Here is an 18,755-nt window from a genome sequence, read left to right as displayed (position 1 = left end):
GTTTTTAGGCTCAGAATTCAGCTCTCCTCTTCAAATTTCCTTTATTTTCCCTCACCTTCTTTCTGATTAAAGAGCCGGTATAGTAAATGTCATTTAGTAGCATCTATAAACACATTTCACAACAGGAAATCTAAAAAAACCCCACAAACCACAAATTCTTCAAGAAGGTGTATCTCAGGAGTGACATTTAATTGACAGGCTGACAAAATAAACCATGCTTTATCGTACATCTCTATGACAGTCACTACATAATTGAACAACATTCAGGGGGATTACAAAAAATAATAGTTTTCTTCTACTTGTTCTTCTACAATCATGACTGGGTGGATTCTTGTCATTCCACCTTTATCTCTAACATATACACTAATTCATTAATATTCTCTTTATTACGAAACATGAAAAAATAGTAGAAGGCCAGTCAATGACTTCAGAAACAGGGAGTCTTACTTTCCAAGGACTGATGATGTTCAGAGCAGAGACTGATGCGTGGCTGACACTGAAAACACTGCATTGACACTGTACAGTTAAATTTAGAGGCTCTTATAAGAGGGAAAGGCTTTGTATTCTTGGAGCCATTTGGTTTAATAGTGCCTTTTAAAGGAGAATCTTTCAGCACAAAACTTACAGAAATATAAACAAATGAGGGACTTAAGGGTAAACCATCCGCATTTTATAGAAACCACATCAGGAACGCATCTTCTAAGAGCTTCAGGAAGAAGCACACTAGGATTGGGACCTGGTTACAGAGCAGCAACCCCAAAGGACATGGCCCTACAGTTACAGGTTTGCACACACAGCACAGACTCATGAGGAGCCAGGAAACAGAACACGGCTGCACAGCTGCTTGAAACAAGGTGCTTGGCTTTCCACAGGATTCATGGTATCCAGCCTTCTGCTGGGATGTGCGTAATCTAGGTTGGTCTTGGGTTTTAAAAAGACAAAACCTCAGATCAATCCAGTGCTGTCAAAACAATTCTGTCTATGGCAAGTAGCTACTCAGGGACAAGCCCTTCTCTGTTAGGTTTATGTCTGAGCCTGAGCAAGCAAGAGTTTTCAGAGCAGAACCTGTGGGCTAGGACCACTGTTAACCTGATGAGATATGTGCCTTGGAAATCCTACTGAAGCTCATCAAGGTCTTGGTACTCACTATCAAAAAGTAAAGGGGACTTTGTTCACGTGGAAAGGTGAGTGGCAGACCAAACTAATTTTAAAAGATTTTAGAAGCATGTACTTTTCAAATGTGTATGCCTCACATAGTAACCACATTCTAATGCTAAGTCCATTTGTCTTCAAACATAATTAAATGCTAAAGATCTGTCTGATTTCAAACATAAATGTAAACACATACTTTATTGTTCTGGGACCCTCTGTGGCTGGGTGCTGAGCAGAGGGGTTAGGTTAGAGGAGAGAAATAGAAGATAAATTTCTGAACTGAAAATGAAACAAGATCAAAAGTGGATAAAAAGCAGTGGATTGAGTTACGCCTCTGCTATTAGTGGCTGGATAAAGAGCCCTACAGTCCCAAACACACAAATGATTATAAATACCCAGAGAAATACTCTGTCTATCACCATAGCTATGTATTTCCAATCATCTTCCACCTGCAAGAGAATAAAAAAAGAGAAGGATAAATTATATATAATGTTACATAAAATTATGGGTTGACATTATGCAGTAGAAATGTCCCTTGTGCTCTTGAATGTGAGGAAAAACACACATACAAGTCAGGAATGTTGCTTGTCATGCTTATAGTTGCTGCAGTTTTCAAGTCTTCGGAGTGGGCTGATTTTCTAATGGTATTTCTCCACTTTTGGCTGAGAACATACAACACTTTCCTAGTCTGATGAATTGTTCTAAATATTCGAGTCTGAGGGCAGCCCATCCATGGTTGTGACACTGATATTAACAAATAAGACCTGATTATGTGGTGGGTGCAGAATAAGTGGTTTAACAGCAGGCACAGCCATCGTAGCTGCACATCACTTAACCCTGGTGAAGGATTTATTCTGACAGCCCACACAAGACACAGTGTGCTATCTTGGTCTGATTTGAAACACTGTCTTGCCAATCAAGCCCCAGTGATTTCAGGAAACCGTACACATGGACTATGGCAAAACAAGGATTCCAGCTGAGCAAACTGCAGTGTGATGTGCTAAGCAGGACACAGTGGATTTTGTATGGCTGAGAGACAGACCTTAGAGCTACATTCAACGAAGTTGCTGTCCTTTATCCTTTATACTGTGCCTTTAAGCTTGTACTGCGCAAGAAACACTGCATACGAAGAACATTCATGCATATAAACTAGTGATTAGTTAAGAGGTCTCTGCTGAGGGATTCCACTTGTTTTCCCAATTTTATTATGTTTTCATCTAAGAAAATACTGGGTTTAGAATTTTGGTAGTGTTGAGGGTGAGGAATACAGCAGCAGGTATTGGGGAGTGTAAGTAAAATCTAAGTAGTGTAAGTTTGAGCATGTAAAGTATGATAATGGCAATTCAGCCAGGTGAGAAACAGGTCAGTAAGGTAAGATTTTACAAGCATGTATTTTGCTTAATCCTATCCAGTCTCCCAGAGCTATTAAGAGGATAGCTATAATAGTCATTAATATTGGGTTGAGTGATACATTGTGAAAAAGAGGGTGGCCATGATAGATAAGAATACGACCATGGATAGAAACAGTCAGGGAAGAATCTTGGAGGACTTCTGAAAATCAGAAATGGAAGCTGTACTTCACATGAAAGAACACGAAGGAAGAACTCCAACAGCTGTAAATGTTTCTACAATTTTTAAAGGGCTTTTATTTATATAGGACTAGTACATAACACCACCCATACTGCTTTATATATCTGGCTGAAGCAGAAGCAGCCTCCAGAATAATTTTTCTCAGTGTGTGCCTAAGAACACATACTGGTTTTTTGCCTGAAAAGAGGATTTTTGTAAATGAAAAATCATGCTTTCCGTAAGATACAAAGCTGTTCATGAACACACTGGACTAAGAATAAAATTTCATGTGGCAGGAGAGATTTGCAGAAGGCAAATCAGTGAAACTAGCAAAGGAGAACTTCTCCTGAGCTGTCTAATCAAGACAGCAAGCTATTTGAACAACTGCATGCAAAATTTTTCTTTTTGGGAGAGCATCAGAGAAAGCAGCTGAATCAGTACATGGATATGTTTTATGCAGCTGATGTAATAATGAAAGCAGGGCTGAAATGTTTGAGTTAAGCAAAGCACTAAGGCCACAGGTACTAAGCAGGGCTCAGCTCAATCCCCATCCTCCTCTATGGTGATAGATTCCTGTCTTTTACTTCAGGCTGGAACGTACTACATGCTCACTCTGTGAATTCAGTCACCAGCTTAACTCTACTCCTTTATTCAGAAATTTAGAGATTTTGCTTTCAGATGAAACTTTTTCTGCAGGCCATAAAGAAAGGGGGGATTAAAGGTCATCTTCAGGTTTCACAGAAGTTGTATAAATTTCAACAAAATATTCTGATAGAAAGTATGCATATCAAAATTTCCCATATAAAGTTTTTGTGATTTTTCAATATAAATACAGTAGGTTTTTTAAAAAATCTGCTTTGAAATGGATTTGACCATCATAGAGCATCTAAAGAACTTCAAAACCAAAAGCAAAAATTCCATGACAGATCAAAGATATATATTTCATTAGGTTCTAAACACTTTAAAAAATATCTTGAAGTGTCATAGAATTTCTGCTCCTTATGAATTCTTGGTGTCAGAAAATCCTATTGCAGATTCTTTTAGTTCCCTGTGTTTACACATGAGGATGTGGCCCCAGAATCCTTTAAATTCCAATGTGCACCATTTTCTACAACAGTAATCCCAAATAGGAAAAAAAAATTATGACCTTACACAAGAAAACCCATTAAATGGTTTTCTTCCCCAGCGACTTGTCTTACTGCTTTAGGATTTCCTTCTTAGACCACGACCAGCCTTCATGGATTTCTTTGACCTTCAGGACTCACTCCAAAGGGACCCTGATAATCAATTTCCTAAACAGGCCAAAGTCTAGCTGCTGGAGATTCAGTTCTGCTGGCAACCCTCATAAATCTACCCCAAATTGAAAACTCTGTCATTCTGTGGACGCTGTGCCCACAACCTCCAACTGCCACATCTCCCACTAGTCCTTCTCTGTTCACAAGCAATGTATCCAGTGGGGCAGCTTCCCTGTTTGGCTTGCTTCCTGTGCCAGGAAATTATCTTCCACACACTCCAGGAACCTCCTAGACTGATTCTTCTCTGCTGTGTTATACTTCCAGCAGCTTCCTGGAAATTAGAAGTCCCTCATGAAAACAAGGGTGGATGATTATGATACTTCTTCCAGCCTCCTATAGAATACATCATCTGCCTGTTCATCCTGCCTAGGAGGTGTGTGACAGACTCCTGCCAGGACATGTGCCCTGCTGACCTAGCCCCTGATCTTTACACACAGGCACTCCACGTTGTCATCACCACTGATTTCAATACAATCAAAACAGGCCCTAATGGGATGGTTACCTCCCTTACCTCTTTGGTTTCATTTTGAGACCTCATGTTCTCTGCGATGAACTGGACATTGCTGATGACATCCTTCACCTCTGGGGAGTACTCCATGTGCTCTGCCATCCATTTCAGTGACTGGTGGCTCAGCTGTCTTTTGGTGGTAGGGAGTTCAGTTGTCTTGTCACAGTGACTGCACTGCTGCCCCTTGTGCAATTTGGTGTCTTTGTGTTTGCTGTACTTTGACTTGCCCAACTTGCTGTCTGATGCTTTCTTGTTTTTTCTGGAGGTGGCTTTTTTCTGCTGTTCTAGTGGCCTCTGCATCAACAGGATTTTGGGGAGCAGGCTAAGAAAGACAGTTTTTACCCATTTGGGCATTGTGTGTGTCGTTGGAGTCCTGTAATGTATATTGAGGACAAACACTGTGATGACAATTGACAGAGTCACAAATATCATTGTGAAGAGTAAATATTCACCGACTAGGGGAATTACTAAAGAGGTGGATGGGATTGTTTCTGTGATCACCAATAAAAATACAGTCAAAGAAAGAAGCACGGAGATGCAAAGAGTAACTTTTTCACCACAATCAGATGGCAGGTAAAAAACTAACACAGTCAGGAATGAGATGAAAAGACAAGGAATGATCAGATTTATGGTGTAGAACATTGGCAGCCTTCGAATATAAAAGGAGTATGTTATGTCTGTGTAGATCTCTTCACAGCAGTTATACTTGATATCATGTTTGTAGCCAGAAGCATCAATTATTTCCCATTCACTGTTTTCCCAGAACTCATTCATATCTACTTTGGATCCAATGATGAGAAGATCAATTTTGGCTTTGTCATAGGTCCATGAGCCAAATTTAAGTGAACAGTTCTGATGGTCAAATGGGAAAAAGGTAATATCCATAGGACAGGAGCTTTTAAAAATAGCTGGTGGGGTCCAGGTGATCATCCCATCATAGCGAAGGAGAGCTTTGGTCTTGCCTTCAACTTGAAAATCTCCCACAGCACTGGAAAGACAAATGAGGCAAAGAACAAAAAATTACCATGAAAGTGAAATGTAATGGGTGTTTTCATAGGTGCTGCAAGTGGATATTTTTGAGAGAAAGATTCAAATTAATCAATAAAATGGGTAAAGTGAATCATCATACTTATTATACAAGACAATATCTGGTTTCCAAATTTTGTCTGCTGGTACCCGAACAAATTCAATGCCATCATACTGTTTGGGATCCCATCGCAGTTTGTAGTCATTCCAAATCTAGAAGAAGAATGGACAAGGATTATAAAACCTTAAATTATCAACAAATATCTGCTTCTCAGATCTTCCTGTACAGTGACAGGAATATGGTAAAAGTGTAGCATGTGGAGAAGGGGACAATGGTCCAAAAGACAGCAAGACATGACCTGGAGAAACACTGGGCACATGTGAATACTGCTCCCATTGATTGCTACTCTCTTCTCTGTGACAGGATGGGGTGTCAATTTCTATGAACTGCTGGCAGGCCGAGATCTCTCCTCTGTCTTGCAACATCAGTACAGAAAAGTGAAAGTTGTCTGTGAAAGGTTACGTCCCCACTGCTGAGAGCAAGTAGGGGTCGTGCTGCAGCACCCCACAGGTGAGAGGAGGATAGCACCAGAGGAGACCAGCACCCCCATGTTTGAGCCCTGCACACGAAAAGACATCTGCTGCCAGAAGACAGTATTGGCTCCACAGAAGTACTGAAATACCAGGTCAGGGCAGCAAGGGATGCACAGCAGCTCTCTTGCATTGCTGTCTATTGCTCTATCATGCTTCATGGTCTCTCATCTATTGTAAGTACTGTATCTCTTACAGAAAGTTTTGTGTGGACCACAATCAGTGCCTGAAAGACATGGTGCAAGTTAGGTATATTTTCTCAGCAGTTTAGGTCCTTTAAGGATCCTTATCTATGTATAGACATTAAAACTATCTGGAATAATGAAGGTGTGTTCCTTTTTCTAATAAGTATTTTGGTGGGGATGACCTGGGACTGCAGAGCTGCATATTTAATCACTCTTTAAGGAGTTAGATTTTCCAGAAGAAAACCAATCATCATGAAGTTGGAGAATATATCCCACAGGAAATAAATAAGATGTAACTTCTAGGTAAAAAGAATGAAGAAATTATTTTTCAAATGTGTAGCTTCTCCTTTCTAATTTTTAAAAGTCCTTGTTACAAAACAAAAACTTATTTTATAGATATAACTTACAAGTAACAGATATTTCATAATTTTGATGCAAAATGCATGAGAAATGCAAACAGTCACTTACATGTCTTAGCCACAAATTTGTCTCCATAATCTGATTGACTTCATCCTATTAAGAAACACAGGCTTAAACAGTTACAGTATCCTGAGATGGTCAAAAACATAGCCCATAAAAATGGAAAATAAAATTTCACATTAACGGATAGCAGATATTTTCTAAAATCTTTCAAGATGTTTACACATTGTACACTGTCATGTGCAACCCTACTGAAAAATTAATAAAACTTTACTGAAAAATCATTCCCATAAATATCACAAATACAGAAAGCTGGACTTTTTTGCCAGGTGTTTGAGTATCTGGAGACCACACAACCTAGAATTGCTCTGACCTGTACCAGAGGAATAAGCTTCTTCTTGTGGCCGTTTATTTTGTTGGATTCAATGTTTAAAAGACTCTGTTTACACAGTACAGAATTGGTTGAGATTCAAGAAAAATGACATCTGTATCACCGTGTTTTGAATTTCTATGCAAAATTCTATTTCTATTTCTAGAGCAGAGGTATAGCAGCTTAGAGAGCCCACAGCTGCTACCTGAGGCAGAGGGGTTTGATGCTACAGAGTAAGGAAATGAATCTGTGCCATTCAAACCATTTGTTCGAGCAACTGGAACAACTCATGTGACTGAAAGAACAGCAATAGTCTCAGCATGTGTACTTAGACGCATGTGAAATGAAATCTAGGAGAGTTGTGGGTGCATGCAGCCCTCACAGCTACATCTCCTGCTTCAGCAATTTGCATGTGTTTACAACCATCCCCAAAGCTCAGCAGCATTCTGTACTGAGTCTTACCACATTTGTAAGCTGGGTAATGGCCAGTTCAAAATACACTGTGACAGGATCAGACACATTTTCCACCGGCCTAATGAACTGGTTGTACTGGGAGAAGAGTTTGTGAAACAACCGTTCCTCTGATTCGCAGGCTGTGGTATCTGTATTGGTAAAGATAAAGAGCAGCTAAGCCAGAGGTAAGAAAAAGGGGAAAAAGGTGCTGGATAACATACTAGTCTGTGCTGTATTTCTGGATCCTGTGCTTGTGACCATGTTTAAAGCCACCAGAGCACAGCGAGGAGAGGTTGCCAATATGCTGTCAGTTGAAAGCATCCTCCTGCAGAATGCTGGCTACTCCTTGTTTCCTCAAATAGTAAGGTAATGGCTTCAGTGGTCGTGTCTCCTAAGCTGGATTTAGCCTATGAACTACCATTTGCCCCACCCCGATATCACATCAATGTAGAATAAGGTGATGTGAAATACAAGAAGAAGAAATGTGGCAGTAGAAGTAGAATTGTGAGTCTTCCTGGTAAAACAGGGTGTTTATGAAAACTATAGCTACTTAGAAATTACAAACTAGAGGCTGCAACTACTGTATCAAAAACTACAGTATCAAAATCTTTATCAGGTGATAAGGCAACTACAATGATGCTTCCTAATCTTAAACATTATGACTGCATTTTATCCCCATGATTGATATTTCCACTCTTTAGATAGCACAATTTTTCTTTGCAGAAAGTTAATTTTTAAAGTTCTATGAACAAGAGAAAAGTGGAAATATTAACATTTCTTGTAGAATAGCATGCATCTATGTACTACAGAACTGTTCTTTGGGAACAAGCTGATCACAGCCGTAGCCCCTCTTCATTAATGAAGAACAGACCAGATGGCTTAGAAGAAACAAAGTATGTGACAGGCACTGAGCTGGCGACTCACTGAAGAGTTAAGAAGAATGCTCCTAACCTGTTACACATAGTCCAAACCTGAAACAGTTATTTTCACTGTGTTAAAGGCTATATACTTCTATTTCAAAAGCAAAATATTAAATTTTATTGGATCTGGCATCATCAGCTCAGAAGAACAACTTTCTTGAATAACTTTGTTATTACAATACATTACTGTAATTCAGCACCTAAATAAAAATACTTTATAAGGTCAAGATTTAGAATTTCCTTCTCATGTTTTACACAGCTATGTTATCAAAGCTTTGTGATGATCCCAAAGATATTACTGATACAACTGAGGAAAAATTTGTTCTCAGACTAATTTTCATAAATTTTTTGCATTAGTTCGAGACTGCACTAGAACACATCAGACAAGCAACCATTATATCATTGCAAATATTAAACATAAAAGGGGTTTGTGCCAGGCAGCATGGTCTCTGGCACAGCATAGGACATAAATTTGCAATTTACATATCCTTCAGTGAACACAAGGGCCTGTGGATGTGAAGATGTCCTGCAGGGAGACACTTGGTCTCAGTATGCTGTATTTTCATGATTAGACTGTCCTTCTCCTGCTCTAAAAAAAAGAGATTTCACCTCTAAGGTGATACAAAGCATCCTGAAATTGCAGGGGATTATCATAACTGCAAGATGAAACGTTAGCTACTGGTCACTTACCAGTACTTACTTAAATGGAAAGAAAATTCTAGTAAAAATTTGAAAATTTTATGGTTTATTTCATCCTTTCAGCATCATTCAGAGAAGACACATGAATGTCTACAAAGTTTGGATGCTTTTATGTAATGTATTTTTCCAGTCACAACAGAACTAAAAATTTTCTTTTCAGATTTCATAATCACCACTCATAGCACTGTGATTAGAAGTACACTACCATGGGAATATGAAAACTCATGACTAAAGTAAATGAGTCTAAAATCATGTTTCATTTGAAATTTTCCCACTGGCTTCTTAATAGACCCATGCTTAAAAAAAGTAACAAAACCAGAAAAGTATTTAGGTCTTATCTCATGGTGCTGTTTTAAGACAGTTTCTTATGCCTTGTTAAAACAAACACTATATTCAATACACATCTTGGTCATCTGCAGAAGTGAGGCTTTCAAAACAAATGTGTCCTAAAAGCAAAAAATCCTGCTAAACTCAGTGAGAGTTGTGAATAGAAATTATGCAGCATATTTAAAAAATAGATCATAAGCCATAGTGAACAAAAATAGACCAAGTTCTCACTTTCGAAAGTGTGAGCACCAACCATACGCATCCATAGCCTGCATTATTTATGCACTTGAAAATTCAAGTACCAAATGAAATTACTAGGATTCCTAACCTATTTCTATTTTTTTCTAGAAACAGTTCTTCTGTTAATTATCAAACAAAAATGAAGAGTTTTACATTGGAGAACTAGTATTGCTTTAGCTTTTTTCAAACACTGTTGAAATGTTACAGATTTCAGCTTAGAAATAGCTGATGGAAGCTTTACATTGAATTAATTCAAGAAAACAGAAGACGAGACAGTAACTAGAAAATACTCTAGAAACCGGTATCAAAGAGAGCCTACCTTTAACCAAGGATGTGAACACGAATGCCCACACATAGAAAGCAGGGCAACACCAACACAGCCACGTCTCAGGATGCATTGCTAGCAGCAGAACAGAGCTTCCTTTTGAGAACAGAGGTTTGGGGGAAGAAACAAGGGGCAAGAAGACATATAACCCTCCTGATGGTAAGTAGGCAGTAGAAGGATAGATTTCTGCTTTGCATCTGCAGCAAACTCTGCAGCCTGCTGAGCAGAGCAAAGCCTTGCAGAGTTGCTTTCACTACCACTAGGCAAGGAGAGCTGATGCCACGCAGAGCGAAGGGAGTCAGGCAGCATCCTATCAGGTGACTTCACATTTCCAGCCACCCTCACCCCTGCCTCGGGGAACGTGTAAGAGTGCAGGAGAGAGGGGGAAGGCAAGACTCAGGACAGCCATCAGGGAGCAGGGAGAGCATTCACTCAGCCCTTCACCCAAGGGTTAAGAACTCTCACCGTGCTAATGCAGCCGCTTTAGCTATTGCCAGGTTATCACCTGAGTCCGTCAGAACACGCAGAGGTGAAACAGCTCCAGTTTCTTAGCTGAGGACTGATAAAAGTGGATTTTATATGTTTTTAACACATCTACCAGAAGCCATATGAACCTTGAAATAAACAGACCATCAAGTGATAGAATTGCTTGACAGTATTCTAAGTGAATAAATCCAAGGCAAGCAGACTTATTATTGCCACCTGAAAGAAGCAGCTAATCATGCTAAGTTCTTTCCTATCAGTCAAGTCAGCTTCCAACATAAATTCTTCTAATTTTTTTTTCCCTTGTGTGTGCTGTCTCCTGTGCCACTATGCTAGTGTGGAAATGGAGGAGCAGAATAAAGAAAAAATCACCAGGTACTGTGGTGCTTGGCACAGGCCAAGTTCTCTGCAACACAGTGTTACTCTTAATCATAGAAGTAAAAAAAGCCCCTGATCTTATGATCCTTTAGAGGTTGATGCATGTTCCCCCCTCAGGTGCTCAGTACATATGCCCTTGCAACAGGAATACTGGAAAAGAATCTGTAGGAAAAGGATCTGAGAAACTGAGGGTCCTGTTAAGCTGCAGGGCTGGAAAGCACCACAGGTTACTTGGTGCCATCCAGCCTCCCAGAAAGCAGTTCACACAGGGAATCTCCTTTATATGTGCTCAATCCTGCATGAACAAGTCCGAGTGACTGGATGACTGATTTGATCAAAATAGAAATGCTGTTGCATTTTCAGGCACTTTGTTGTGTAAGTGTAGAGAGAAGAAAAATAAAGCCAGAAAATGAAAAAAGAATGCCCTTCAAACTACAAAATACAGAGGCAAAGCTGCAGAGTAAAAAAGTAATTTGTCATTTATACAAATTGTGAAAGTATGGATAGAAAGGAAGAGGACTATCTGGAAGAAAAATGCATAGGAATGAGTTGATTGCATAAAGAAGATCCATGAAATGGACCAAGTTGCCCATGACAAGTTTTGAGAGATGAAAAGTAAATCTTGAAGGATTACAGGTATCAGCCTTACTCCAGAGCTCACTAGAGAGGGTGCGCTCTGGAGTTCTGCAGAGAGATGAGAAAGCAAAAGAAACAAAACCACGAGTGTTTGGAAGTCTGTGAGTCATTTTGCCCTCTCAAAAGCAGCAGGGTAAGTGCAGACCACAAGGCATGGCTATGAGACATGTCTAAGCAGAAGTAGATATAAATTGTCCTTAAAAAGAATTTTTAAATGAAAGTGCAGGTTTCAGCATGGTGATTTGTCTTTTAAATTTCCACGTTGCCAACACTTTCCTAGGAAAAAAGTAAAAACCACAAAAAATTCTGCTTTATGCCAAATTTTCCCAAGTTGCAATGTTTATTAGAATGGTGTTAACATTCCAGGTCCGTAAACTTGCTGTTTCCTCATCTTACCAAATGAAGTTCATACTTTCTTCATGAATTGATGTTCCCGTGGTGCACTGTGGCTAACAGAATTACACATCCATGTGGCATCACAGGACGCCTGGGGCTGGTTGCAGTCATGGCATATGTACTCCTGTTAAAGTCCAGTGCTTCTAGAAGGATGACATATGGCAAGATAGTCAGATACAATTTGAAAACAAATTCACCCCAACTTGAAATGGTTAGACATTTTCAAACTTATTGTTCTTTCCAAAAATGTACCAGGCCAGAGAATCAGGTGGGAGAAGTTAATAGATCTGCACATGCATGTCTGCAGACTGAAATGTCTTCAGAGGTGAGGGTAATGAGTGTGCTCCCTCTCCAGCGAGAAGTGCAGGTCAGCTGGCAAAGATGATCCTTACTGCCACACTTGAGGGAAAGAACTGTTTTGTTGTGGGGAGCAAGGGATTGGGGAAGCAATGGAGGCAATACCAACCATTCAGTGAGCAGATGGCAAGAGGGATTGTGCTGCTGACACCCTGCTGGAGTGGGTGCTGCCTTTGGGAAAGGCTGAAGAGGAAGGCAAAGTTCAAACTGAGCCATGACAAGCAGCCAGTGAGGCATCCAGATAAAGAATGCAGAGAGACCAGTTGAGGTATCACCTCAGCACAGGGAAGCACAGCAAAAAGCTGTTAATCATTGCTACTTGGGAAGGCACCTAATTTTATCTAATATGAGCTGGCCAAAAGAGGCATCAAAATGCCAGGCTCAAACAGAAAGCATATATTGGCAGACTTTCATCTTTTGTCCTCTAAGTGTGGAAGAAGAGGCTGATTTAGTCCTTTCATATATACTTTATCCTCCAAGCATATATTCACCCAGAAAAAAATCTCTGGTTTCTTTTCTGCAGGTAAAGTGGCTCAGGAAAAAGAGGCCAAGAAGCTTGCAGGGATGCACAAAATCTGCTCACCAAAAAGGTTTCTAGCACTTCACAACTGGATGCACTTCACAACTGGAGGTTGATGTAAAAGCTGTGTGGTACTGACAGTGAAAAAAAAAGGACCTATTTGAAGGGTTGCCTATGCACCCAGGAGCTGAAGGCATGCACCCTGGTGCTATTTGCAATCCTAATGACAGATCCATTTGGAGTCAGGCTCAGGTTTGAATGGCTGATTTCCTCCTCTAGAACATACTAGTCCTTTGTTGGAGAGCTGTTTTTGAGTCGTTTGTAGGATTTGACAATGCCATGGATTAACCTGCACTGGGACAGTTACAAACAGCTCTGTAACAAACACCCTTTCCATGAGATACTCATGTTCTGATCATCTGCTGAGAAGCCCCTGCATCCAGTGGAGAAGTTCACAGTCTGTCAACTCTTTGCTAACTACCACTAGCCGAGTGAGTTTGCACTAGGGGCACTTTTCACCCTTTGCAGCTCTGGAAGCACTGGGGGGATCTGAGCCACTTCTCACTGTTTTCTTGCTCAGGGCTACGTATACATTTGCTTGAGTGGGACCTCAGCAGCATTTAATTTCATGTCTACTCTTCTACTTACTGCTTTTGCAAGCAGACAGCTACTAGGGAATCAGCCAAGTCACCTAGAGCTTTGTCATCTGCATACTCACACACAGCGTTTCCTTGGGCATGGGACACCTACTTCTAGTAAAAAGGGATGCCAGCAGAAGAAAACTAATGGAATAGTGAAAGAATCAGTCAAGTCCTGCCATCTGACTGACAGTTCTGTAGTCAGCCTTGGATATAAAGTCCTTTCTTAATTTTTCTTTTGTATTAAAGAGATTGAACCACAGCACCTCTATGAGTGTGCCCCGACTGCCCCAGCTATGAAGTGAGTAGTCAGTAAGTAGGCAGTCAATATACACTGAGTAGCCAAGCACATGATTGGGATGCCTATTCCCATGATCCTGTCTGCTAACCAGATGCAGTAACCAGAGTACAACACAAAGATCAATTTTTTAAAAGCTTAAGTGTCACTGATGGCAACATCCCCAAAGCACCTTCCATTGTACTAACAGCCTCACTTATTTTTACCTTCACTGACCTTCAGCTTGGACCAATTCTTCCTGTACTTGATGGAGATTATATATGCTGATAAAACCTGATCCATTTCAAGGAATTAACTTCAAACCCATCATCTCTGTTCAGCTTTTTTAGAATTCTCACCAAAGCAACAGCTCATGAGAATAAGTTTTGAACATGTAATATATATCTGCTTCTACATTTCCCTAATGTAAATACCTTTCTTTGCTGCAAGCATAGTTTGTCACTGTAGGGAGGGTGTACCCTCTTTTGAGTTCCTCGCCATAGCTCCTATTTCTCCTCAAACCCAAAATGGAAATCACAAAACGTTTTGAAGCAACTCTAAAGAGCTATAACAGAGAGAGGCTGGAAGAAATCTCTAGCTTTATGCACACACTTGTGATAGCTGAAATAACATGATGACTACATAAGCTCAAATAGGATCTTGTGGAATCCACCAAATTCTATAGATATATGCATTGCCTCCAGGGATGCTAGTATAGCCAACATTTTATTTCTAAGAAATTTAGCATTTCTTAAGTAGAGAAAAAACCAAATCAAGCAGAAGTGTAAATGGGAATGCTTAAAGGGATGCTATGGCATAACATCCTGAAAATGTTGGATTCAGTGACTGTGGGAGGGTCTTCTCATGTCCTTTCCCTGTAGTGAGGATAATGGATATAGTAGGAATATTGTTAGGGAAAATACAATAGCAATGAGTGCGATGAGTGGAAAGGGTAGGGGTCTTTAACACAAGGTACATGGCCAGACTGAGCTAGAGAATGATGGGAATACGACTGCAGTAAAGCGTTCCACACAGAATGTCTGAAATTGCCTAGGCTAAAAGGGATTAATATGCAAATTCCCAGTTTTAGCCCTTACAAATTCATGAAGTAATAGACCATTGGGAAGACCGAGTAACTCAAGCACCATGTGAACAGAGCACACCTAACAGTGCTATTGTTGATCCAACAATTCATGGTTGTGGTCATATGCTGACTGAATAACTACTCTGAGGCTATGTTCTAGTGGACTGTGATTTAACCTTAACAATATTTTAGGAAATGTGTGGATGGGTTTCAAAGAAACAATAAAATCCATGGAGAACTTGGTAGCTGGAGAAAGAAAAAAAAAGGTGGGGGAGAAAAGAGTCTTTAAACTAATTAGTGTGGGAAAAAAGCCCCTAACAACTGAAAAAGAAGAACCATAGTTGTCATGGGAAATAGGCTGGTCAATGAGCTGGAGGAGAGATGGAACCTTATTTTTTGTGTAGGCATCTTTTCCCTCCAAACTTTCAGGATCTCAACAGCCATGACCATTCCTCTTGCTCACTTTTAGATCCCTAAGGGGTACAAAGTGGCCTGTGTAGAAGCTAAGCAGGAGCTGTGTGTATGCATGGTGATTAGTGAACTAACACATATGTGCTGACTAACCATGTGACTTCTTCCAAATGAGATATATTGTCTGCCTGTTGTTTCTTCAGATGGGACAAATCTCATTTGAGCTGCTTCCTTAGTGCAGTTTTTGATTCACAACAAATTTACAGAAACTTAGTTTTCTTAAAAATTAAGCAAAAATTGACATTTGGAAGGGTCAGTGAGTAGACAGAAAAATATGTAATGAAAAAATACTGTTTGAGCAGGACACAGGGGTGAAATAAAGAAGAGTTCTATTCTTGCTTCAACCATTAGCAACATATATAGCAAACAGAACCATCAGATGGGAAATAGGTTAAATACAGTACCTGTCCTAATTTTTATCCAAAATCTGGAGTAGGAAGAACACCAGCTTGAAGATGAAGGATAAATCTTCTCAAATAAGATTTATATCCTGGAATATTTGGGCCCCAACATATGCAAGTGCAGGAGAAATAACAAATGTTTGACTGGATGGTGATAAACACTGTATCCATTCATGTAATTAAATGTCAGATTCTACTTGGGATAAAAACCTCAGAAAAAAAACATGCCTAGACCAGGCAACTTGACATTCCTACATCACTAATCTTTCGTCAGAAGACAGAACTTAAGAAAAGCTAAGTAAGGAGAAAGGTTTTGTCAGGTTGGACAATGAAGTAAACCCATTTACCTTGCTGATGCTGGAGGGAAGCCTTAGCGATATGCTGGTAATCTGAAAGATGAGCTCACAGCAGGCACCCCATCTCATTAAAAAAAAAGTGCCATTTGTGAGAACTTGTAAATATATGAGGTAAATAATCCACATCTGTAGGAATTCTGCCATTCACTTTTCAGATTTCCCCTGTAATGAAACAAATCAATATCCATTTCAAAATATCTATGGTGCCTTGGCCTGAAATATGGAACATTTTCCCAGGTGATGAAAATGTTGAAGGACACAGCTTCTACACACATCAAAAAGAGGTTGCAAGCTTTGTTTGAAAGTTCTCAAGACTTCAGCCCTTTCTCCTTATTTTGGAACAATGAAATGATCTACTAATGTTTCTCTTAAAAATTCTTTATCTCCAACTCTCCAACATTTCCCAGGATACCAAAACATTTTATGGACACTGAATGAAAAAAATCTGAACTGGGACTAGAAGTTTAAGCAATCCTGTTCATATCCTTAGTGTCCTGTCGATTTTGAAGAAACAGTGTTGTTTGGGATTATCTGTGCTTGGTTTTGTGAGCAGTATCGATCCCTTGAGCTGGCGAGAAGACTACTCTTATTAATTTAGCTTTCTCCCGTTTTGCTCCTAAAGACCATATCACCACTCTGGAAAAAGAAAAGCAGTAGTAAAAATGTTTGTGTCTGAGTGAACCCAGTATTTCCCTCTGTGCCTGTTCTCCCAACCCATCACTAAAGGTTTCTGGAGTTCCTTAATGCCAGTGGGAAGTAAGGATGCAGGCATGTAACACATGGGCAACCAAATTTCAGTGTCGAAAGTGTTCCAGTGTCAAAAAATTTACTTTGCAAGAGCTCTGCACAAACACACTGACAGGCAGACAATCTTCAGAGGTGTCAATTTCTAAATGAGCACAAGAGGCAAGGCAAGGAGGAAAAGGAGGAACTCACTACTCACATAAACAACTGGAATAGCCAAAGCACTGGACAATCAGGGGACTAAACAATAAATGAACTTGAAAATGTGGGTTTCAATGCACTAACCACTAAAAGATATCTGGACAAACAGAGAAATTCAAAATCATAATTTCATCTGAAAATAAGACTCTTTTTCTGTTTCTCAACAGATTTCCCTGGAAATTGGTCAGGAAGAGCCCTTCTGGCAAAAATTACAGACACAAGTTCTTGAAAATTTTTTGAGCAAAATCAACAACAGAAACAGGCAGGAGCTTAGTCAGTCAGACCTCAATAGTTCTGTAAATATTCCGTGTGGAGCTGAAAAATTGTGTATGCTTTTCTTTAGACTCTATGAAAATCAGTCAAAGCACAGAGATTTAGGGCAGCACTGATGTCAGATCCTTAGCATGCAATAAAGCACATTAAATGTGCTTGGATTTCCCATCAGCTGAGACTTTTGTCAGAATTCTTCACAGAGGACATTTTTCCCCTCTAGAAGGAGCTGGTGCAAGTCTCTGAAAAACTTTGATCTCTTTGAAAGAGAAAATTGTTATCTCGGCAAGTCTGCACTGCGCCATAGAACTCGTACTCAGATTGTGCTGACATGCTATAGCACTGCTGTTTCAAATAGCCCAAAGCTATTTACCTGAGCCATTCCTACAGTTTATCAGAAAATCATACAGATTCTCACAAGAAATTTGAATTTCCTTTTAGGCAAATTGCGAGAAGTGAACTAAAGGAGTATTTGGCCAAACCTAAACTTCTCTAATAGAGTTCCTGGTGAGGGGAAGCATACTGTGGCTACAGTGACATATAACACTCTTAGAAGAGCAAGCAGCCAAGTGACATCTCCCATGAAATCTCATCATGGCATATCTCCTCTGAAATTATTTCAGCTGCCAGTTGGATAGGGAGAGGAGTCTTTTATCCTTAGAAAATAGTGCCATCCTTCTATGAGCAGAACCACTCAGACAAAAATCCATTTCTTTAGCAGAGAATATTTTTAATCCTCTTAAAAAACTAATTTCTGAACCCCTTAATTCTTTACTTAATTGATGGCTCTCAAACGAAGTGTGCTGCGAAAAAGACTGCTGTGGGACTGACAGGATTTAAATCGGCAGCAGCATAAAGAACGAAGACACTTCAGTGTAAGTGACCAAAGCTGCAGAGGTATTGCAACATGCTTTGTTAACCTTTTGGGGCTGGTTTAAGTTTGGGTCTGGAAGGAGAGCACTTCAAGTCTGCTAAAGGAGACTAGCAGCCATTCCAATTTAAATGGATAATGAATTAAGATCCAAATCTTCTGGAGTTCAGAAAGAAAAAAGTAACACCTCATCCTCGCTTGTGTGAAGGGCAATCCTGCTAAGAAAACAGTAATTTTGTAAGTGAAGGCACAAATGGAAGCATTTTGGTTAACAAGAGCCAAGTGGCAAGATCCTGCCTCTGGTAGGTCAGTGTCCATCCCTCCTTATGGATAACTGTGTACTAGTGAAGGAGGCAGGAGGCTAACAGCAAAGTTGACTGACTCCTCTTTATATAGCAAAACTTTATTTTTGCTAAATTATTATGTGACAGCTACAGAGTTCCGTACACTTCATTTAATGCTTGGCTTTGTGAACTTCATGCGTTCTGACATTTCTAGGACAGGCTGAGCCATCAATACCTCTTGTGCCTCTGGCCAAAAAGTCTAAGAGAAAGCCTGATGTCATTATGGTCAGAAACCATATTTTCTTTTG

The 18,755-nt window shown here is 39.9% G+C and overlaps 1 protein-coding gene across 1 annotated transcript; it reads right to left on the bottom strand.

Annotated features, from left to right (window-relative positions):
• Nucleotides 1-168: 168 nt before the first annotated feature.
• On the bottom strand, nt 169-10,343 carry CHRNA6 (cholinergic receptor nicotinic alpha 6 subunit). The gene is made up of 6 exons (XM_014882357.2): nt 10,075-10,343; nt 7,579-7,718; nt 6,795-6,839; nt 5,654-5,763; nt 4,528-5,512; nt 169-1,601 (listed from the first exon to the last, which is right to left on the bottom strand). The coding sequence occupies exons 1-6, from the start codon at nt 10,151-10,153 to the stop codon at nt 1,479-1,481; spliced, it is 1,482 nt and encodes a 493-aa protein (XP_014737843.2). The 5' UTR covers nt 10,154-10,343; the 3' UTR covers nt 169-1,478.
• Between the last annotated feature and the right edge of the window lie 8,412 nt (nt 10,344-18,755).

Source organism: Sturnus vulgaris, chromosome Z (assembly GCF_052056855.1).
Source record: "Sturnus vulgaris isolate bStuVul1 chromosome Z, bStuVul1.hap1, whole genome shotgun sequence".
Taxonomy (NCBI): Eukaryota; Metazoa; Chordata; class Aves; order Passeriformes; family Sturnidae; genus Sturnus; species Sturnus vulgaris.
Note: the sequence above shows the minus strand (reverse complement) of the source record. Positions and strands in the feature narration are given on the sequence as shown.